This window comes from Passer domesticus, chromosome 3 (genome assembly GCF_036417665.1).
Source record: "Passer domesticus isolate bPasDom1 chromosome 3, bPasDom1.hap1, whole genome shotgun sequence".
Taxonomy (NCBI): domain Eukaryota; kingdom Metazoa; phylum Chordata; class Aves; order Passeriformes; family Passeridae; genus Passer; species Passer domesticus.
The window spans coordinates 52,582,527-52,606,883 of NC_087476.1; the positions used below are offsets into that span (position 1 = coordinate 52,582,527).

The 24,357-nt window shown below is 37.9% G+C and overlaps 1 protein-coding gene across 5 annotated transcripts in view; it reads left to right on the plus strand.

Moving 5' to 3' along the window:
- The window catches only part of TPD52L1 (TPD52 like 1), a 50,031-nt gene that overhangs the window by 23,173 nt on the left and 2,501 nt on the right, over positions 1–24,357 (plus strand). For 4 of the 5 annotated variants that reach the window (XM_064413068.1, XM_064413070.1, XM_064413067.1 and 1 more), the window contains 5 exons: positions 1,155–1,303; positions 12,107–12,208; positions 18,602–18,616; positions 21,146–21,184; positions 22,826–22,886. In XM_064413068.1, the coding sequence (XP_064269138.1) occupies positions 1,155–1,303; positions 12,107–12,208; positions 18,602–18,616; positions 21,146–21,184; positions 22,826–22,886 (366 nt within the window). The remainder of the gene's footprint in view (positions 1–1,154; positions 1,304–12,106; positions 12,209–18,601; positions 18,617–21,145; positions 21,185–22,825; positions 22,887–24,357) is intronic. The other variant, XM_064413069.1, reaches the window with a different exon arrangement.

Below are 24,357 nucleotides of genomic sequence, written 5' to 3' on the forward strand. Positions count from 1 at the left end.
GCATCATTCCCTGCAGCAATGGAGTTAAATCAGAGGGAGACTGTGGTTCCAGGGAGCTTAGCATATGGTAATCAGATAAGTTGCCATATGTTACCTTGCTAACATATGGAGGAAAGAACACCGTTGGTAGGGGAATTTCTAAACCTGAAGTGAAAGGCAGTTGCTCTGGTGTCTCTTGCCCTTGTTAGCTTCAGTATCTCAGTGTGCTGCTTGTACAGATTGGCTTGGGAGGCTTCCAGGTGAAGAATGCAAGCCCCTGCTCACTTGCAGGAGTGCTGCCCAAAGAGCAGGATTCTGAGCCAATGGCAGGACCATTCTGGAGTCCCTCTTCTTACAGGCTTATCTTCTGGTTCTTGCCTTGGTAAAACACTTTGATTAAATATTTCAAAAAAATGTGTACTGCAGAGAGATTTATATTCCTCTGTTTGGGCTGGATAGCATCTTTACAGCTTGAAATTGTAGAATTTGGTTAAATACTAGCATCTCTGGAAAAACTAATCTGCTCTGTCTTCTGAGTGTTTTTATGCTTTAGGTACTGATAACTCATGTTAATAGTTCAACTACAAATTTTATGTTACAATTTTGAAATATGTAGGGCCTAAAATACATAAATAAAACTCATATGACGAGAGTACCACCAAACATTATATTCTTAAGTCATATATTATCATGCAGCTTTTTCTGGTTTTTTTACCTGCTCCTAGGAGTTTGCATATGTGATTTTCAGGACCAGAAGACTAAAAACCTGCAAGTATGATGTTCAAAGCCTGTTTATTTAAAGAAAGATATTTGTTTGAATTTTTCAGTCTTCTCTTGTCCTGTCCATTCCCATTTTACTAGTGAATGAAAAGCTGGTATTTGAGACTCCTAATGCCCTAAGGCAGATTTGGGTGAAGTCGCTTCCTTACTGGATAATTCTCTCTCTTATCAGATGCATGTGTGTGATGGTGAACAGAGGTGACACAGAGGCATTAATTTAAGATGGTGTCAGCTCTATTCTGGGCATGCCTTTGTGACCTCCACAAGCATTTGACTCAGTCTCTCTAGGTACCTACAAAAAGCCCGAGTTTGTGAGATTCCTTTAGCCTCTTAACATTGTATGTGTTTATCGTTCTGTGTGAACAGGCTAACTCCTTTCTCCTTGTTTCCCTCAGCTAGAGGATGAAATTTCAACTTTGCGGCAAGTGCTAGCAGCCAAAGAGAAGCACCTGGTTGAAATTAAACAAAAACTTGGCATAAGTCTGATGAATGAACTGAAGCAGAACTTTAGCAAAAGCTGGCATGATATGCAGACAACTTCTGCGTGAGTACTGATCTTTATGCTTACACATATGAACATACCATGTTTTTCTAAAACGTTTTGGGCTGAATTAATAGCAACATTGGTAGAAAGAACCACCCACCTTCATCAAGTGCTGCCTGAAAAGTAATTTGCTGGTTTTTTCCTCTTCATTTGACAACTGAATTTGACACTTAAAAAGAAGGAAAAGTGAGTTTCTCCACAACTGAACTGAGCTGGGAGTTGACAGCAAGGAAGGCAGGGGGCAGTGGCATGCATCATCTATGAAGGAGAAGTCTCACAATACCTGAACAAAGAGACCAGAGCAGGTCCGATGACAGCAAAGAGGGTCGAGCAACAGTTCAGATCTCCAGGTGCCTCTGTACTGATGAGCCAGGTCCTAGATCAAGCCAGGGAGTCAAATCTGTGAGTTCAAGATCTGTGAGGAACCTAGCCAGATACAGTCAGTAATATGATTTGACATTAAATTCAGTCTAGGCTTTAGTATAGGTCCCAAATGAAGGGAAAAGGTGCTTAACAAGCATTCTCCCAACTCTTGCACAGCATTTTCATCACAATCTTACCCAAGGTTTCACAGCTATGCAGTGCGAGATCTCACCTTGAGCTGCCAAGTTCAGGGGAGTGGGGGAGAAAGCATTAGCAGTTCCTCTTGGTGCATTCAAGGTGCTGACAGAGACTTGGTAAATATGTTAAAATGTACACTTTTACATTAAAATAACTACTCTTTGTATTTTCATGAGAAGTCAAATAAGGCATAAACCCCTTAATAAAAATATATTTTGTATGTCTCCTGTCTCTCACTGTTGGACAGTTTCTCATCTAGGTCCTGTTTCTCATGACATGTCATTAGCAGGGGTATTACTGTTGCCTTGGTGAGGGTGTCTGGCATGTGCTAGGAGAGAGCAGTCTAGAGACACTAAGCTTTAGAAGAGAGGAGAGGCACAACACATCTGAACTAGAATTACTGGGAGAGACTAGCAAAATTTTGAAGTAAAAACTTTCATTTTTACTTGAATTTGATAGCAAGTTCTCAGATAAGTTTTAATTTTTTCCTTCACATTGACATTTGGCACAAAGATAGACTTAGGAGACTTTTTCAATATGGTAGCTGCTACTTTTTATATATATTATGAGTTTCAGAAACTACAGTCCATTAGGCGGTAAGTGTCCAGTAATTTTCTTGTGGAACTGAGCACCAGGAGTCCCATTTTTGCCCCAGAAAATTCTCATGTTTATGGTCCAACTGCTGTATAATTCTGCTAGACCCTCATGCCAGAACACCAGTACTGATATAAATCATGGTAATCCAGCATTCTTAAGAATGGATGTGTTGAGTAATACAGGTGATTCATTGTTGCTATACCAAAATAGCAGTGGGACAGTATTATTCACCAAGATTCTCTGATTTAGGAAGGATGAAAAGCTTGTTAAAAAAAAAAAAGTTCTAAATATTTACATGCCTGTGATTTAGGGTTCTAAATCTACAATTACTTATTTTAAATTTTAAAATGATCTGGTTTTAAGAGGTGAAATTTTGTTTCACTTAGCTGGTGTGCTTTCCTGTAAGTTAAAACTACTTTTCTTTAGCAGGGAACTTTTCAAAGCCACAGAACACCAAAGTTTTTGTCCACTTATTGTTAATGTTTTTAAGCTCTCCATTTAGGGATACATTCTTAAGTTTAGAGTGGACTTAGAGGAAGAGGGGTGGACTTGTCTCAGTAAGAGTCCTGTAAAATATGTTTGACCACTAGTTAAGAGTCATGACCTAACTTACAGGATGCATGCCACCCCTACTGACTAAATTTAATCTTGAGATTTTCACTGTTTAAAGCATTTACGTTTTAAATGGTTGACCCCAAGTTCCTTGTTAGTTTCCTGTACTATTCAGTGCACTGATGTTTAGTATAATCTATTCTATTTTAATATAATGTGTTGGGGGAGGCAAAGGGCTCTGCTATAGAGGAAATCAGTAACTACAGAGCAAATGATTGCCTTGGGTTTGGTTTGGTTTCATGGTGGTGAGGCATTCAACTAGAATGACTTCCCACACACACCTTTTTAATGATTGGTTTTTCAGTGAATAGAGGTGGGTGGATATTCAACTTCTAGCAATGCAGGTTTTTTATATTTTAAAAATAGATAATTTATTCTTATTTAGATGCTAGAAGGAGGGTCATGTTGGTGGATTTCGAGGTTATTTATTTTAGCTTAAGAAATAATTACAAATGTGTTTACATGGATGTTTGTAAAGACCATAATTGAACTTTTCTAATTCTTGTTCTGCTACAAAAGAAAGGTTTTATATAATCTGAATGTATTATATTCAGTTAAAGCTTCTTGGTGGTGCTTCTGTAAGGGTCTCCTACCTTCCATACTTTAGATTTTCACCATATAGTGGATTAAGATAGAACATAGTATGTATGACAATTAACCTGGTGTTATACAGAATCACAGAATAGTTGAGGTGTTGATGGCAATGTCAGAAGACTCTGGTCAACTGACTCTTTCAGGCAGGACCAGCTAAAGCAGAGCCCTCAGGGCTATGTCAGTCAGGGTTTGAATATCTCCAAGGATGGAGATTCTACAGCATCTCTGGGCAACCTGTTCCATGTTCAATTGCCCTTGCTGTGAAAAACATTTTTCTTAAATACTGAAAAATCAATATATTTTAATATTTCTTGCATTGAATTTGTGCTGTTTGCCTCTTGCACTTTCACTAAATACCACTCAAAAGGTCTTGCCTCTATCTTCTTTCCTCCTTTCATTGGACTGTTCATACACATTGATGAGATCCTTCCATGGGCCTTCTCTAAGGTAACCAGTCCTAACTTTCCCAGCCTCCTCATAAGAGAGGTGCTCCAGTCCTTCACCATCTTTATGCACCTTTGCTGGACTTGTTCCAGTTTGTCCCTGTCTGCCTTGTACTGGGAAGCACAGAACGGGACCCAGGTGTGGCCATAACCAAGGCTGACGGGAAGGATCACTTCATGCAACCTTTGCTGCAAAGGCACATTGCTGACTTATATCCAGTTTAGCCTCTACCAGGATTTCAGGCTTTTTTCTGCAAGGCTGCTTTCCAGCTGGTTGATCCCCAGCCTCTACAGGGTTATTATTCCCAACCTGCAGGACTCTGCATTGCCCTTTGTTGAATTTACTGAGAGTCCTGTTGCCTCATTTTTTTCAAAGTCCCAAGTAATTGTATTCTTCAATGCAATTACAAAATTGCATTTCATTATATATAGAGAAGATTCCAAGGGTTTTTTTAGCCTTTCACTAGTCCCTCATATTAAGCACTAGAGATATAGATCCACAAGATATCTTGCCCTTTGCTGAGCATTTATGTTGTAAACATGCTCAGCTTTGTCCCTCAGCTTTTCATTTGATGCTCTTCTATTATTTGGAAAAAAAACATAAGATATTATAGTTCTGTCCTCTTGGGAGATATTTCAATTCTACTGTGTTCCTAAAGAGCAGTTTTATCTGTAAAATTACCCAACAATAAACTCACTCCAGCCTAGTAGTTCCCACAAAATTCTTTGCCATCCTTTCTTAAAATGTTATCAACTGTTATAAGACATAAACCTCCCCTGTTTAAAATAGTTAACCTTTCAACCCATGGATAGAATAATAACTATGAAGAGAGCTTCTAGGGAGATAAAAATGCTTGGTTTGCTACTAAACCTCTCCAAAAAAGAAATACTCCAGAAATTCAGACCACTGTAAGCATCAGTACTGCCATGGCAAATTAATTATTAGAAGAGCTAGAAAATTAGAGGAAACCCATGCTATCTTCAAGAAGTGAAACTATGTGAAATGTTTCAAAGTCAATATATTTAGTGATTACAACACGGGGGCTGGGAAGCCTTTAATGTGATGGAAAGTGGACCCACACAAGGCTAACACTCAGGATAGGAATCTGAAAAAGCTGTTTTCAAAGCGGCTTTTCACCTTTCAGCCTCAGAAATTTTCACTTGTAGAAAGGGAAAAGCTCATGAATTATAGGCCAAAATCAAGAGAACTGTAAGTGCTGGCTCCCAACAGCATGTTTCCTAGACAGGGCCCTGGGCTTTTTTTAGATGGTGACTGTCTTTTCAAGCCTGTTTAGGAAGGTTTCAGTGTTGCTCTGTTCTTGCATGTGATATTTAATTAAGATTTGTAACAAGAACATTCAACATGGACTTGGCCCTTTCTTCCAGAGGTAGAATAAAGATCTGTTCATTGAATACTGGCTGAACTATGTAAGCAATCTCAGTTCTGCTGGTAGGAAACGTGAGGACAACTGCATAGGTTTCAACAACCATTGGGAACTTACTGTTTTATAGTTCAAATTTCTGCCAGGTCATAGGAAAATAGAAGGTAATAGCTGCACTGCATGTGTTTTAGGCTTACAATCTATGGTACAGGCAGTCTTTGTTAATATAACTATATATATAGCAATGTGTTCCAAAGTTTCAGAACTTTTTTCAGTAAGTTAGATATAATTTGTGGACAGTCACAGTCCTACTGTGACTTCTAGGAATTAAGTAAACTGTGTTCCCACACACATATTTCTTGTGAGTGGTAGTAAAAGAAATGTGGGTGTTTCTGTTCATTGCAATCTGTAATCACCTTTTGACATTTTCTTCTCTAAATTTGCAAGTAAATGTAACAGTTGTGTAAGTAAAGAAATTGTGTGTTGGCTTTAGCAAGTACATTACCTGTGCATGAGTCTGTACTATATGGAAGTAAAAGGAGCCTCTCGTTTCCACTGCCTTTGCTTCCTTCAGGTCAGATCAGGCAACTTTCATACCATCTTCAAAGAGAATTATTTTGCTGCTTTTCCACATGTGTCTCTGGCCTTGAATTTTGAAAGGCAGAATAGTAAGGACAAATGACTTCAAGAAGTTAACTTAGTCCAAAAGATTTTTCCTTGTCCAAAAGATCTATGTCCATTTGTTTGCCTGAGAACCTTCAGGTAATGGAAATTCCACAGCAAGGTCAGGTGATCTGTTCCAGATGTTCCTTTCTCAAGGAAAAACCCACTGTAATTATCATGGGGCACCAGAAAAATATATACATGTGTATTATAGTGATCTTTATGTGTGTATATCTAACTGTAAGGATAGGAAGGGAGGCCTGAATGTAAATTGAGATCTCTGAAATTACAAGGATTAAAAATATCCAAGGAAGAGTTAGTCAAAGGGAGAAAGGGAAGGGAAAGGAAATGAAAGAGTGCAGAAGGAGAAAGGGAGGGGAAGAAAGGAAAAGAGAGACTGGGATGTGTTTAATCTTGCATACTTATTTTAATCTAATGTACAGTGCATAGCCCACTGACAGTGTTACTGATACAGTTTAAGGGGTGATGAACTGTCTCTAATGCCTTAAGATCATCTGTGCTTCAGCAAACATATTTTGGCTTTTTTACCTGGAGTGTAACCATAGCACACTTCCCCCCCACCTCCTGTTCTATGCTGCATTGCACAATTAATGCATTTCAAACAACTGTATCCCATATTTTTCCCATGTGTTTGAAGATTACAGAGCAGTACAGCCAGAACATTTGTCACCCTTGTCTGGCACCTTTCCTGACCTGTGACTCTCTCCACCTATTGAACAGTCACCTTTCATGTGCTGCACACAGATTTCTGCTGCAGCCTGCAGAGGTTCAGTTCCCTCAGTTCTCTCCTTCCTCTCCCTGTGGGAGAGGAACCACCTGGGGCTTACTTCCTTAGATTTAAGGAATATGTACCCATCCAAATGCCAGCACTGTTTCAGTTAATTCTTAACATTCCTGGCAATGGGAAGAATGACAAAAAATACGTCTGTCATTTGGTTTTGAAGTTGGAATGAATTTCAGGAGAGTACTAAAAAAACCTACCAAAACAAAAACCCGAAATAATGCACAACAGCTTAGAGTTAATTTGTGGCAAAAAATGACAAGAATGCTCTTAGAGAATGTTTTATGTACCTTTTATCTGTCGTATATGCATTTATCTCACTTGAACATTAGCATAATTGAGTTAATGTTGAGCCCTGTTTCTCCCAGAAAATCAACAGAAAAATAGTTTTGTAGCTGAGAGTTTCTCAGGGACCCACATGCTTTAGACCAATTGCAGAGAAGTCATTCTTAAGTTGACTAATGGTTTAAAAACTGAAAAGAAGTAAGCTCCATAGGGCACAGCTTGTGTACCAGGCTCTGCTCTACTGTATGGTTTTATTGTTAATTGTTTGCGTTCTATTATATCTTCTGTGAGCCTTATCACAGGTGAGGGTTTCTCAAATTAATTTTGCCAACAAGCACTGATGGAGAGGCATAACACTGAATGAAGATGTACTAATTAGCAAATGTACTGATTTTACAGAAGCTGAATTAAAATTCTTTATCATTTACTGCAGTACATCAAACGTTCAGCTTGACATGCAAAATATCAATATTATATGTGTAGCCTACTTCTGTCAGCACACTCTGTATTGCGCCTGTGAATGAAGGGTACTTTTGGCTTTGTCATGTGAATGGCAGTTCTATACTGAGATGAGATGAGTGTGATTGTCCTGTCGTATCCTGCAGATGATGTTGGCCATTTAAATGTCTAGTTCTCTAGTTCTCTCTATATAGCTGGTGCTTGGCTGTTCTCTCTCTAAAGCACTGGCTCCTTCATATGTTGTGTTTTATGAAACAGTATCTTCTTATATTTCCTTTCACTGTCTGTAAAAATCACAGTGAGATATATATAGTGAGATCTGGTTGTCACAGGATAATATAACCTAAATGTAGTATATGACACTGTCAAGTGAAAGTACAGTCAAAATATGCTGCAAATCTACTTTGTCTAAATAGTACGTTAGAGCACTGGAGATGTGAGTTATCTTTCAAGCTCCTTTTAATTATGTTATTGGAATATAACTGCAATATCAGCATGTTTTGTGATAACATCTGATAATCACTTTTATAAATAATTGTTTCTGTTAAAGAAATACCCTATTTTAAAAACAAAATTATCATCAGAAGTTGATGGATGAAATTCTTAGGTTAATGTAATATATAAAGGTAATGTTCAGATGTTCACAGTGTTGTTTACAAGTTTAAAATTGAGACAGCAGTTGATATAACTTATTTGTTTAATCCCTCTTGTATATGATATACATTATAAATATTTATTGTTAAGTGCTGAGTGAAAGCGCAGAATATGAGCCTTATTAACCATTACCAGCAATTCTTCTGTGCTACAGAGTATTTTCAGATGTTACAAAATCAGAGCAGCAATTCCTGCTCTAACTGAATAAATCAAGTAGGCTGTTTCTACTTTTGCTGATGCTACTTGGTGTACTGCTGATGGTGCCTTTGTATGAGTGTAATGATGTATTTGTGTAAAAATGCACTCAATGGCTTGGATGGAAGGTGCTCTTTCTTGAATCCCTGTATCTTAAATTATCTGAGTTTGGTTTTGCTGGAGTATTTCTGCCTGTAAGTTTTGGGGTCACTGGTTGACCTGAGCTGCTGGCTGACTGATTCCTGAGATGCTGTTAGCTGTCTCCATGAGCTGGTGATCAGCACTCACCTAAGGATTGCCAGCAGTGGCTGCTGAAAGGATGAGAGTGCCCAAGTGTTGTAGACGACTTAGCATGGAGAGCACTTGGTGGTGCAAGGAGGACTTAAACCGTACATAGAGCACTTTTTCCAATTAAAAAGTGTTTGTAGTTCTTACCTGGAATATCCAACTTTATTTCTGCAGGTAAAGGTTTCTGAAAATTATGTGAGCTGTTCAGTGCAGTAAAACAAAAGTACAAACTGCTGTAAGTTACATGAGATGATGAAAACTGCTCAGTCAGATTATTAATGTGCAATACAACTGAGCTGATTCCCAGATGACAGAGAGAATATGTTGAAGAGATCATTGTTACCAGAGTCTTGAAAAGATATCAAGTGGATGCTGTAAATATGATATAACTATGAAGAAATATTTATCTGAGCCAAAATACAGTGCATCATACATCCAAATATTAACACAGCACATAACTAACTACAGGGAGGCAATGTGCTCTGTGGAAATTTTTATGAAGAAGGCATAGTGATACACATAATGGTGATGAGGTGGTAATGGGCAGGGGGGTAGATTTTTAAGCTATCAGAGAGTTCTGCTGAGATGCAAATTATTTTTTCTTGTCTCTGCTGACAGGTATTGCATGTTGTGCTCCATTTTCACCTTTGTTATTTTGTTGTTCCTTAAAACTCTTCTTCAGCCTTGCTGAAGGGAGGAGGGGACATGTCATAGGTCATTTTTGCTGAAGTTGGTGCTGAAAAAAGACTAGTTGTGTAACAGTTTTAGCTGGATTTGTGCTCTTATGTAATGTCAAAAGTATTAGAAACACAAATGCAGTCTCCATGTCTTCCTCGCTAGTGGAAATACTGGAGGATGTTTGGTTTATGGGATTTACAGAGAAAACACAATATTGCTGGAATGCTGGAAAAGCAGTGGCATTCCAACCAATTCCCTGAAGATGTGTTCTGACCAATGTAATGTTCAGAAATATGTAGGGGACTCCAATGTTTCTCAGTGAAATTTGGGTCTCTCCTGTATGGCGCATTTTGGACTGTTCTCTAAATAGTTTTACACGGTGTGAAGAACTTGCAGTGAAAAGGTAAGACAGAGATATTTTATCATAAAGTTAAATGTGCCAATAAATAAAACTAAATCCAAGGTGTCATTTCAAAAAAATCAGTTTAGAGGGTTATCTAAAAAGTATTTTTACTATGTACGTTCAACCTGTACATAAATAGTTTGCGCTACAAAGGACCTTATAGACTTGGAAGTCAAATCTGAGTCTTCATTTTGTCATCAGCAAAATTCCACTTGTGTTGAATAGTTTAGGAATCTTTTCTGTTAGCAAACTCTTTAAAACTTGTATGCCACAGGCAACGGAATATTTGATTTTTTTCTTATTCATAGGCAGCTCTTCCTAAAAAGCTATGTGCTTATAGTTTGACAGTAGCATCCTTATTTTAGGGTCTCATCCCATTCTAGTTTATGAGAGTATATCTACTGTCAGCAAGAGGATGACATAGCCATTAAACTAGTTAAGCTAGAGGATGGGACCTCAGTGAAATAAGAGTATTGCATTCTTGCTGTGTCCAAGGACGACTGGCTAAGAAGAAAGGAGGTTCGGTAAAAGACAATCTTTTCCATCTTCTCTCTATTGTACTAGAATAAATAAAACAAGCATAACCATTGCTTCTTCCTTTCTAATTATAATTTGTGTTCCTTTGTCAGTGTTGCAATGATTTAGCCCTTGTCATTCAATATTGTAAATGTGTTTGGTTCTGCTTATCTAACTGGAGACTCCTAGCGGTTCTGTACCCTAGTCTTCAGTTGCTCCCTGTGGATTGCCTTGCTAGTCAGTGAAAGCAGAGACAAGCACCTTCGTAGAAAGAGCCCTTTCACTTGGCAGTTTAAGAACTTGTTAGGTCAGTAGGATGTTGTGGCTTAGGGACATAAAATCAAAATATATTGTCTGAAAGGACAGAGCATTATGTGGCCTCTGCCATCAAACTGGTGGTTTCTAAAACACAGTCCTGAGCAGAGGACTTTCAGCAATAGGTCCTGATGGGGCTAAAACTACGTGACATAAAATGTGATGTGCCATACTGCAAATTTTAATCTCATTTCCCCTCCTTCCTCCACAAAGTTATTACTTTCATATATGTAATAATAAGGAGAGAATACCTGTTGTAAGGACTTAGCAGCAGGATTTTTTTTTTTAATCAACTGTCAGTGTATTTTGGTACATGCTCACAATCCTACAGTTTTTGTTCAAATGAGAATGAGAACCCAGTGGAGTTTTATTTCTGAATTTTTCATGATTATTTCTTCTTGTCTGCCAACACACACCACGGGATAGAAGGCTGATTATAGTGTGCTCTCCTTTTGTTACTAGGTCAGTACTTCTAATTCTGAGCTTGTCTGCGTCACTGGGAGTATCAGATCATTTTCTCAGAAGGAAGTCTCTGACATGCTCAGAATTAGTTTAGTCAGCAGAAAATCATCTTTGCAGAAAAGCTTACTGATTACTCTGAGAGTGCAAGTTACCTGTACTGAAGAGTCTGTATGGGTCAGAGTGTGTATTCTGAATCAGTAAATTATGACTCTGTGTTTGAATCTGCATGCTATAAGTGAAATTAGTGACATGTTTTAAAATAATTCAGTCCTACTAAGAATATGCATTCATTCTCTAGGTTTCTTCATCTTCCTTTCTTTGTCCTGCCCCAAACCTTGTTCCTTTAAAGAGATTTTAAAAAGTGAAAAGAAAAGGAAAATTGTGGAATGTGGAAACAGATTTGATGATTTTTTTCTATTTTAAATATCACAGAATCATTTTGAAGTGTATCTGTTAAGTGTACCTAATATGTGTATTCTGCTCAGAAAGAGCAGAATTGTATTTGTCCTGATTCTTTTCTGTGCTTCAGACAGCAGGTCAGTGTCTTCTGAAAGAATACTTACTTGATGCAAATGTGATTTTTTGTAAACAGAAGTTGTATCAAGCAGGTATTCAACAAATCACTGCATTCTGCTTTTAACCAGCATGCACTGGCCCATCTGGGGGATGTCTGCAAGGGGGAAGGAGAGGATTGCTAAGTTAAGGATTGCTCTGGAGAACCCTGCACTTAGGAAGCTGTGCAGAAATGGGCATCCTCACCCATGTTTGTTTTGAGCCAGTTACTATGTTTATTAACATTTCGTTGGATGGGACTTTGAGGGAAATTAGTTGCATGGATTCTAGTCTCTCTTTGTTAATACTTATCACTATTTCTGTTCTATTTTTTGTTTCCAGTTACAAGAAAACACATGAGACCCTGAGCCATGCAGGGCAAAAAGCAACAGCAGCTATCAGCAATGTAGGAACAGCCATCAGCAAGAAGTTTGGAGATATGAGGTATTGGCATCTGCTGCTTCTCTAGTCTTATTTAGAGGACTAAATGTATAAATCATTTGTCAGCTCTTCATTTCCTTCTACATTAGTGTTTTAAAGGTTCAAGTAGTTTATAGTAAGTCATTCATTTAATAACACTCATGTTTTTAACTGGAAAGAAGGCATAATGATGACCAAAGATAGAATTTTTATATGAGTCCTGTTTTTAATAAAAAAAAGTACAGTCAGAAATTCTTTTGTAATAACTTTGCAAATTCAAGAAAACGTATAAGTAAAATGGAACAAAAAATTGCTATTAGATCTTTATTAACCCAGTTTTGTTCTTATGTGGATGCTGGAGAAAAATATCATCAGAAGAAAAGAAGCCTACCTAGGAGCTGCCTGTGATAATAAAAAAATATTTCAGGCTATTTTTAATTGGTTTTTATTCAAGATATATTGCAAAGTTTTGTTCGGCAGTTGTATAAAAATAGATATGATAGAAGTAACAGGAGTTGAGGTCAGTAGAACTGCCACTTAAAGCAAAAACTGTATACTGTAAACCAGCATTCCAGTTTTCATTAGGTAGTAGAATTACAGAACTTCCTGAGTGTTTGAAAGAGTTGATTTTTTTGTTATAAGATAAGTGGACATGGATAACTCCACAAGTGCGTAATTAGGGTCTCATTTATTAATAGTGCATATTATCCCATTGGTATGTACTCACTTTTTTGTTATGATATCCTAAGATAACCATATCCTAAGATCTGTGTGTGATGCAAATGAGTGAAGCTTAGTTCATGGCAATAATTTTTCCCCCTTTTTATTTTTATTCTGGATCTTAAATCTTTAAAGTCCTCCCCTTAATACCTACCTTTTATATACAGCTTACTAAATCCTCTAAAGAAGTACTAATGTTTTTCTAGGTGAAACTAAAAAGGAAAATTTACATGATACATATTACTGTATCATGTGCTTTACAGTGTCTTTTTCCACACTACAGTTCAAAATGGGAATTTAGTGAATGACTTGCAACCTTCATACATAACTTATTTATGTTTGAACATAACTAAGAATTTTTTAGTTGACACAGTTAAATATTCATGAGTAGTATATGCCTAACATAGGATAGAAGAATAAGCAGGCATGCAATTATATTTTCTTAGTGTATTTTTTAGTGTTCAAAAATCTAAGAGCTGAAAACTTTCTAAAACATAAATTTGAGCCTTCATTTAAAAGTTTCTTGAAGGTTTTTCTTCATAAATTTTTCATTATTTAGAATTTATTTTAACTTATATGAGCTTTTGAAATTCATAACACCTCACATCTCCCCAGAGGAATAGAAATTTATGTGGTAAAGTCTGTGGTTTATTTGTTCGTTCATTCATTCCCTATATGGAGTCTCTCTGGTCTTTCCTTTGGTGCCTTCTGGCTCTTCCATTATGAGAAACAGTGAGTGAATTCTTCTTCTAACCTTCATTTCACTCATTATTTCTTGTGGGTTTACTGTATTTCACTTCAGTTCCCTCTTCCCTCTTTCCAGGCTGCAGTTGGATGAGTCACTTTCACAAGCTTTTTTGTTACCTTTGTTAATTCTTTCTGCCTTCCCTGCAATTATAGTTGTATTCTGTGTTTTGAGAAATATATAAGAAGTGTGTGATGCATGTGGCACCAGCATATTCCCTGTTTCATTTTGTTTTCTTAACACTTCCTCTTGCAAAAAAAGACAAGCCCACAGCTCAGCAAACAGATCCTGTTGCTGCTTCCTTGCTTTAGATCCTACAGCAGTGACCAAAGAGTTTCTGTGTGAATACCTTGAGCACTGGCTCTGGATTATAGAGGGAAGGATGACTTAGCGGTTCAGGTCCTATTACTAGTGCTTCATACACGGTATGAGATTAACTGCAAAGGCAGGAATGTCTTCACTGAAATACAGTGTGTTCAGCCTTTAGAATTTCCCTTAATTAATCAGTGTTACCAAATGCCTTTGTCTTACCTGTCAGTATCAGCCCATGACAGTCATGCCTCTGACATGGCAGATGGGAGGTGTTTATCTCATTAGATCTTTAGCCAAGGGCTCTAAGCAGAGGCTGAGTCCACAAGCATTTTGATTAATCAAAAAGAGGATTTTTAGTAGCTTTCTTTGATTGAAATTATTATCTTGAACCTGGTTGGGAATTTTTCAGGAAAATGTGAAGTACCAGCATTGCCTTTTTTGTGGATACTTGCTGTTTTCAGTTAAGTCTCAGTTAGTAGTTTTCTTGATGCTTGATGATGAAGCAGCAAGTGGTCTAGCCAGGTTCCATAGTTATAGAGAATGGGGTGACTTGGATCTTCTGCATGTGCTGCACATCCTAAATCTGGAATGATGGTCAGTATGCTTCCCATAGCAAAAAAGCTGGCCTAAATTCTTGGCTCAGCTTGGCCAGGTTCTCTGTGGGGTCACATTACAAACCATATCACTTAAATAACCTGTTTATTAAAAATCTTACCGCTGTCTTTCCAATCTCACTTGCGTTTGGGGGAGTAAACTGTAAAGATGCAGGAATTTTCTGTGTCATTGTTGGCTTGCTTTTTTTGTGAATCCAAATAATTTTATTTCAGTGATCTAGTGTATGGATTATCACCACCCCCTCCCATACTGCTGTTTTAAACAAACATCAGACTCTAGCTTAATTCTCTTGGTTAGGTATTAAGGCTGATAGTCACCAATGAAATCCAGATGCAAATCCCTGTTCTGCTTTCACTCAGAGCAGACACTTGAAACTGATTTCTAAAATCCAGATGTCATCGTAATTCCCAGTATGTTCAGCAGCCTTACCCCCTGGTGATGGTGATTTTGAAAGGATGTTTAGACAGACTGACTAAATACTGAAACCTACTTTCTTTATGAAACAAAATTCTGTTTTCTATGTTACCTGTTATGTCAACTATATAGAGCACTATATGAAAAACTTATTTCTGTTCTGAAGCTGTTGGGTCTAAATTTTCATTTTGTTTTATCTCTAAAAATATTACTAAAATGTCATATAAAAACAGGTCAGATAGACTCCCCCAAATGTGCTATTTTGCTATGTTAGCATTGAAGAAGATAAAATCTGTAAAAAAAACTGACAAAATTCTGTGCGTCTGAAAGAACAGATGCCACCCTTTGGGGACCAAGTGCTTTTCCTGCAGCTGCTGTGCTTCTCTTTCATCCCCACCCCATCTTCCCAGTGTCGCAACTCTCTAATTCATTTTGTGCATGAATAATCACTAGTGTTTTATATTTTCTGAATTTTGTACTAATAAGCTTGTAAGGAATCTTTACAGTCATAGTGCATCCTATTTGATATTGTGTTTCTAGAAATACAAGAAATACATTTAAAACCAGTGTACAGATACTTCTGCTTTAGGATATAAACCAGACACTAGCAATATAGCTAAGATAATAGATTCTTCATTAATAGGCCTTGTGACTAATTCTATGCCATCAAAATTTTTTTTTTTGCTCCTCCAGCTCACATTGTCTCTTTTAATATTCATCTGGTGTGGAAATTAAGTGGAAGGGGGTAGTCCCAGGTCACTCACAGGGCATTGATCAGAGGCTCAGGTCTCTTTGCATTAGAGAATGTACTGACATTTTAACGTGGCTCTTGCTAAGAAGAGCAAAGATGTGATAGAGCTGAGGGCTTTATCCTTTTCTGCTTTGCTTTCTGCTAAAGTTTGAATATTTTCATGCTATACTGCTGGACTACTCTGCAGTTGTCTGTATAAATCTGTCTCATCCCTGCTGATGACCTTTGTAGAAACAAGTTTGTGATACCAAGTGAGAGAAAGGAGGAAAGAAAGAAAAAATAAACTATGTGCACTACACTACTATATGCACACTACCACATACATTGCTGCTACTCAAGTAAAGGTATTTAAAGATTAAGCTAACAAAGGCATGCATGCAAATTAGGATGTCAGCAGTTACATTTTGTATAGCTCCTTCATTCAGCTGTCTGGTACGTTTTCCTTAATTACATGATCACACAGACCCCTTTCAAATACAGTGCCTGGGATGAGCCAGCTCCCAAGATGAATGAAGGTAATATAATGCCTCATTCCTGCCAGGAGTTGGAAGGCACAGGTGGAAAGACACAAAAGACTGCAGGGAGGGACAGCCTGGGGACATGACTGCAGCAGTTGAATGTGCCCCTCAGAGATCAGCACAGAAGGCACATGAGGCACCAGAGGGGTGGAGGAGGGCAAAGTTAATTCCTCTCCGGAGGTGCAAGGGGGATTCTGGGAACTACAAAGCAGATACTGGAGGAATGCATTAACCTGTTATTTTCTAAGCATCTAGAAGATAGCGTGATAGCAAAAACATAAAAGGGTTTGTCAAGAACAATTACCTTGAACTGACAGCACCTGTCATAGAGGATAGATGGGAGGTAGGAGATGTGATAGAGCTTGACTTTGATAAGGCTGTCTGTACTGTTTATGCAGAACTAGAGAAATACAGCTTAGGTGTTATTGCTTTACCAGGAAGAGAGCATAGGGAATTGAAAATTGTATCCAAGAATAGGTCTCAGTAGCTGACCATAATGTAGGATTTTTCAGGCATCTGTCCTGAGTCTGTTACTCATCAGCATTTTCATTGCTGGGTTAGATGAAAGTGCCAGGATGGCATCGTTTAGAATTCCCATATAAATGCAGTGGCAGGATGTGCAAACACTTCAGGCACCAGGATTAGAAATCCACATTATTTTAAATGATAAAATAAAATTCAGTGTAGGAAAGTGTAACATGCTTTATTGCCAAATGGGGAAAAAGTTCAAAAGCAGAGATGGGGAGCACTGACCAGGCATCTCTGCAGAGAAGGGCTAGCAAGTCTAGCCTTGTGGCTCACAAGTGCAGCTGAACAGGGGTTATTTCTGAAGGCTGTGAAATCTCTGACATTTAAAGTTTTTAGGAGCGGGTGGGGCCAAAATCTTTTGGTGATGGTTCAGGTATGATTAATCTGCTTTACCACTTTTTAAGTTGATTTTTGCTGTGCCTTTATTGTTGTGCCTTTTGTGGGTTTTGTTGTTGTTGTTTGTGGTGACAGAGTTGTTGCACAACCTTTTAGGATTTCTGTGATGTAGGGATGTTCTGGGCACTTAAAACTGCTGTCAGATCTGAATTCTTTCAAATGCTGTAGCTGTCATGGCTGAAACTACCATTCTCAAACTTTTGTTTTTTGATGCCCCTATAAAAGAAATAGCAGTACTACCTTGCTTCAGAGCATAACTTCATAAGCATTTATTTTGCTGATGGGTGAGGAACTTGTTTTCCTCGCTTTCATGGACATTTGTCCCTTAATTTGTGCTGATTTTTAGAGGTTTGCAGTAACAGATTTCCTTATCATATGTCTGTGCAAGTATCTATACTGGCATGGAGAAGGGGGTGGCTGTTACTGGGAGCCAGCAGGTAGTAAAAGGAGGACAACAGTATTACTTAAAGGGGTCTAAGAAGAAATGTGTTGTGAAGACAAACCCTTGAATGTTTCAGAAACACCAGTGTACATGATGATGCGCATAACCTTGTAAATTAACCTGAAGAAATCAATGCTTTTCTATGGAGCAAAGTATGAAAATTGCACAGTAAATAATGCATCACATCACACATTGAGAAAGGATGAGAAAAATAAGTATTTGAAGAGATGTTCATTAAGTGTGCACCACCTCTCTGGCTCACTGCAGGAGGCAGGTGTTCCCTTGAAGTGGTCTGTAATTAAAGACTACATCAGTAACACAGATGAAGGAGAGGCTTGTCTGCCTCATCATTTCTCAACTTTGGAACATTAATGACATCCTTTGAATATTGTATATCAGTGTGTCTCTCCCATTTCCGCCTTAATTAAGTTTCCTTAGTGAGTTGGAACACAGTGTCAAGGTGTTTCAAGTATTGTTTTCAACAAGGAACAAGTATTTTAGAAAATGTTGTTTTAGGAATTAAAAACTCGTTATTTTTTCCATAGCCTTTTTAAACTGAGAGATGATTAAGGGATTCAGAGGGGAAAAAAAAAACACATTTGCTGTTATATACCTGTACAATAACAGTTTACCTATACTTTAATGATATTAAGAGAGGCTATGAGAAAAGAGTTAGCATTGTTTAAATCTATTCTAATGAAGAGAACATAAAATTTAGATTTTAAAGATAAAACTTGTTTTTCAATGCATACAGAATAGGTGACTGCATAGTGAAGGACTATGTGAAAATTTTTGCTTTGGAGAGGTCTGAACTGATCCACATTCTACTGTGAATTCCAGCATAAAGATTTGAATGTAAATTATTTTATTTTTCTCCTTGGGCAGTTTGATATGCTACAGATGTGTATGTCTATTTTTGTTACCTTTTCCTAATACATTTAACTCTTGCTTTTCTTTCCTTGTGCATCCACCCCAGATCGCATTCAATTGGGTAAGACACATTACTCTCCTTGAATACTGTCTCTGTATTTGACAAGATTTGTTTTATGGGTTGTAATGCAGTAACCTCTTTCCTTCCAGCATCATTATATGCTACTTAAACTGTTATGCCTCATTTTTACAGCATAGTGAGTGTAACAGGAAAAGGATTGGACTAAGTGTTTGCCTTGAGTAGATTAGTATTAAATTCAAATAATGGACACATTCAAAAGATGTTGGTCTTGGGAAAACCTACTTATATATAATCCCATTCTCTCAACCATATTCTTTCTGTCAGAGGTTTGAACATGAACAACAAACAGTAAAAATTCTATTCAGCTGAGTTTTGTAAAGATTATAGGAAGTATTTAATTACCTCATCTTCAATAGGGCAAAAGTATCTTAGTCATGATTCTTTAAAAGTCTTGAGTCCTGGGGAAAGTTCCAAGTTCTGAAGATGATAAAAGCGTTATTTATAATTAGAGTTTGAGTTTATTGAATCTGTAAAGCACTTGAATGTATGATAAAAAAATTGTTAGAAAACAATTTCATGTGTTCTCAAAGATTCTATAAGCAGTCTAGCTTTAGATCAGTTCACCCTGAAGAGAGGCTGAACAGTCCTGAAGGCCTTGCCACTCCCTCTGGCCTTGTAGTATCTTCAGAGCACTGAAAAGATGCTCAAGAGCATTTTTTCCATTCAGCTACTAACAAGGACTCTAATTCACTGAGTAAACTTCAAAGTACAGCATAGATTGACCTTCTAAGCTCACTCTGACATGAAACTAAAATGTAATATTTATTGACCTCTGTCATGAAGGATTCCTGTTCTGTGCAATGATCACTATCACAGTCATGCATGTCTTTAAAAAAAGCTTAATATTTTAGGCTTGTATTAAAGAAGGTGTTGCACTGTTTCCATAACTTGCATTCTTACCTCTTTAGAGAAATTAAAATATGAACTCAAAAAATAAGCATTTAATATTTTGATTGTCTGTCATATGGCATCTCTCAGCTGTGTGAATTTAATCTTCTGATTTAAACTTTTATATTTGGAATGTTTTTCTTTTAAAAGAGGAGCAGTCTATGCTGAAATACTTCCAAACTCTATTTTTGCCTATTTGTTGTGGGTTGCAAAACCAAAATGGCAAGGATGCTTGCTTAATTTAATGAGGACTGTTAAAGATTTGCTGCACTTTTGAAATGTTTGGGCTAATCTTTCATAAGTCTTAAAAATGATGTGAAAAATTGAACATGAAACATTAGCATTGTCTGCTGTCAGTTCTTGTATATCTGATCTTAGCAGAAGACTTATAACATATACAACAGCAAACAGTTTGTATTAGATCTCACTATTCCACCTGCTTTCCAAATAGCTCTTCCCTCCCTTCCCCACCCCCATTTTTGAATCTTTAATCTGGAAAAACAAAACTGTATATAGAGCCAATGCTGCTCTCATTCTGTATAGTTTATAACAAGCATGTGTGCTGTTTATATGAGAGCTTTCATTTTTTAATGCTATAATCATACTTTGCTTGCAGCCAACTGTTGGTGATGCTTACAGTAAAGCTCTCCCTGTTCTCAGTCAGACCAGGCTGCAGCTGTCAGTCAACACCGAAAGTAGCAATGCAGGGATTTTTGGAAAAAGACACACTCTTGCATCACACACTTTACTTAAAGTGCTCAGATTGAAATGTGCTTATGGAAATTTCTTAAGCTTCAAATAAAGATTTCTATTTAGACCAGGCATGATGCTTCCCAGCAGCAGGGAACAGGTGGTGCTGTGAAAACAGAGTTGGTGTCTCAGGTGGGAGAATTTGGCTCATATAAGTCAAGCAGTCAGCATGGGTGGCATCTGGAGGTCTAAAGGTGTGCAGCATGATTTGAGGATCTTTGAGTAATGCAGAGGCGCCATCCTCTGTTTCCAAGCTTCCAATACTCCTGCTGCTGGGAAGTCTGAGGAGGGAAGTCACAAACAAACTGGATGACAGCTGTGGAAAATAGCTCCGTACCTTTGGTAAATTTGAGGAGTGAAGGAGGAAGTGAAATGTCCTTGAGAGGTGTGGATATGTGAGAGTACTGCCTCTCTGGCAGAAGAAAGCTCTTGTTTAGGTAAGCAGTTGTGCAGGAGCCTTTTGAGATTGGCAGTCAGCTGAACCAGCTCCACTGATGTGCACAAACCTGGGGTGTATCCCTCCTGCCCAACGCAGAGCTCATCCTCTGTCACTGCATGGCATGGAGGTGGCTCTCTGTGCCACTCTCATGTGTCTCTGTAGGTAGCCAGGGTCTGCACCATTTCAATGGATTTTGCCAGGAGCTGTTTTGTATCATTCTTTTGAGCCCCCTTGCTGGTCAGTTGACATGAGTATGTGGTGGTAAGATCTTTAGAGCTGAGAGTTTGACAAGCCCTTGCCATCAGAAGAGGAAGAATACCAGCTCTCTTGACTATATGTACATTTAAACGTTAAGTTTAAAAATGCATTATAATCATATTGGAAATCGGATTTTACAGCTTTTTTTCATATGTTTTGCTTTCATCCCACAGCTATTCTATTCGCCATTCCATAAGCATGCCTGCAATGAGGTAATGTGCTACCCACATTCTGTTTGCTATGGTGATGTTGAACAGAGTAATGAGGGGGGATTTGCATACTTTGATCCTGATCCTGCAGTTTTTAGTTGCATGAGAAGTCTCACTTCAATCAATTAAGGTTATTCATGTAGATGAAGGCTGCAGGGCAGGCTAGCTGTGGTTTTGGGGTGGTTGTTTTTTTTTTTCATTTTAATTGTATTAACTGCTTAATCTCTTGTACAAGCCTTTGAGTAAATTAAGCAGTTCTGAAATGTATTTGGGTAGCTGATTGCTATCAAGTTTGTATTACTGAATTTGAAATTCAGTTGTTTTGCTGTCTCTAGAACATCATCCAAAGCCCATTAATGTCAGAGATGCTTTCCACTCCAACAGGCTTTGGATCATGCTCCTATGGAGGGATTTTACATGAGTGCTTTCATATTTTAATGGCTATAATCATGCTTTACTTGACTGCAGCCAAATATTGACGTCTGTTCAAGTAAAGCTCTGACTGTTTTCAATAAAATTAGTATCCAGCTTTCTTTTTACTCCCTTGGCCTCTAAATACATGACTGTCCCCACTCTGTGCTAAGCATGCATGAAAAACAAACTCACAACTAAATGATGGATGCTAATTCATTCAGCTTCAGCAGGTGGGTAGTTTAAGGCAAGCATTCACCAATGTGACCTATGGATCAAATATAAGTTATAAAACTCAGTTTCTCTCTCCTTTTGGCTCTTCTTGCCCTATGAAAAAATCTGTCATCTAAATAACAGAAACTAAATTTGCATTATTTTTTCAACTGGCTTCTGTTTGCCCTTCCCTTAAATTGGGATCATTTTAACTCAGCCTGATGGGGGATACGATATAAATGTATTTGCAGAACGAGAAACTGTGTTGGACAACAGTGCCTGAGTTTCAGAGTATTCACTAATAATGAAGCACAACATATGCTTTAAATGAGGTCTCAGGTGCCAAGCAAGGAGCAGAGAACCAGAAAAAGGTCCCCTTCACCCACTGTAGACTTGTCCAAGTCTCCATTGTGTTGGATGAACACAGAGAAAAGCTTAGCTTAGAGAGGCACCTTAGGAACACAGTCTATCTGAAGTCTTTGTCTTTGAAAGCAGCAGTCACAAAATCACAGGGAAGGATGGGGCGGGGCAGGATTCCTCAAAGACATTTGGGAATCACTTCCCATGTGGTTCTAATCGCCTTCTTCCCAACCTTAGGACATTAAACTGGGCATCTTTTTTAATAATGTAGATTATGGACTTGCTCATCACCTGAAAAAAAAGTTTTTTTTTTTTAATACAACAATACAAATTGATAAAGCCATAGAAAAGCAGCATTACAGGCAGAATTGTCTGCTTGTTCTGAGAACATGTATCATAGAGTACACAGGCCAATTATAATTTGGTTTCAATTACTATGCAAGTTCTACATTTGAAAATTTGTAGCTAAAAAATACTCATCCGATTACCATAATTGGATTTGACTGACAGAGCACAAGTGAGTGTTCATAGCCTTGTGCTGCCAGCCAGCCTTCATTCTGTGCTGGCAGTGTTGCCTGATAAGAACTGACCAAATTGTGGAATTATTGCATGATGTTGGCAACTGACTCTTTTTCCTCCCTTCAACTTTTTTTCTCCTAGGAATTCTCCAACTTTCAAATCGTTTGAGGAGAAGGTTGAAACCACTGTCACAAGCCTTAAGGTAAAGGTTAGGGGCAGTTTGCATGGCTGTGTGTGTTAAAGTGTGACAGCTTAGTTGTCCTTGACAGTTGTCCTGTCCTTTGTACAGGAGACTGATTTAGTTTGTTTCTCCATCAAGAATTTCATTGAGCACTAATGGAAAATGAAGACAATACACAAAGAAATTGTTTTCCTTTTCTTTGCTGCTAAGAAATTATTTCTGATGCCTGTCAAAGTAAGGAAGTGGTCTCGGAAATGCCAAAAATAGTGGTGGTAAGGAGTGTCTGTTCCCAGTCAATATGTCATTCAGAAATAGAAAAAGGTAATTCAAACTGCACAGCTAGAAGACCATTTCTGATCACAGTGATCTGCTTGAGAAGCCTGATCTTATTTAGTTGATTAAGTAAAGGTGTTCTAGAGGAGAGTATTTGTCATGCCAGCTCAGCCTGTTGTATTCAGAGTGCTCTTAGATCATCCTTTAAGAAATCTGTAATTAAGCAGGACAATATAGTAAGTTCTGAGTCTGAAATAATCCTCCGTATCTCGTGAAACCTTCATTGTCTATCTTTATTGACAAACTCACTGACATTTTCTCAAAATATTTTCTTTCTATATTCTCTTTCTTTCATTTCCTTATGTGAATGGGGAAGGGAAGCTGGAGTCATGGATCTAGGGTGCCAGCAGGGTAGACTGTGGACAAATGGGAATGTTTCAGCATTGCTCTTCCTTTTTCCTACCTCTGTTTCAAGGCTTGCAAGATTAGAAAGACAGGAGGTGGGGGGAGAAATCATGGAGTTACCCTTCAATTCTAGGGTTTTGTTGTGGTCTCAAAAAGTGGAGAACTACCCAGAGAGACCCCTGAAAAAAGAACAGCAGTAGTTTTATCATCTTTCCAACCCCCATATCACTTACAGATCTTCAGTGATCCTACAGTGTTCTGCAGTTTGCCAAAACTGATGTTCAGGTTTCATAACATTTAGAAATCAAATTCCAAATTAGATTTTATTTGCTCTTGAAGTCTGGACTTTGGGTTGCAGCTTTCTTGGGAGAGTATACTAGTTCACTTTCCCCTGGAAATCAAACAGGATCAGAGTGCCTCATTCTTCTCAACTTTTCTGAAAATCTGAACTCTGATGAATTAAATGTTTTATTGGACTTTCAAGCTAGGTAAGCTGCTGTGCTAGCTAAAGAAACAGGATTACGTAGGATTAACCCTTTGGAAACTTAGAACACAAGGTTCATTTAATTAAAATAATCTTCCTAAGCATTCAGTGGCTGAGAGGTTGAAAAAATATCAGCTTGTCTTTGAGTTCTATTTCAATTCTAGGATGGAGTAAAAGGTTTTGCCCTATTTTCAGGCTTGAATCAACTTGGAGTGGGCATATCAGCAAGCAAAGCCACAAAAGCATGCTCTCTTACCAAGACAACCTAGTCACAACAACTTTGTCTCTTTGTCACTTAGTCTTATCATTTCCAAATCTTTAGGTACAGCT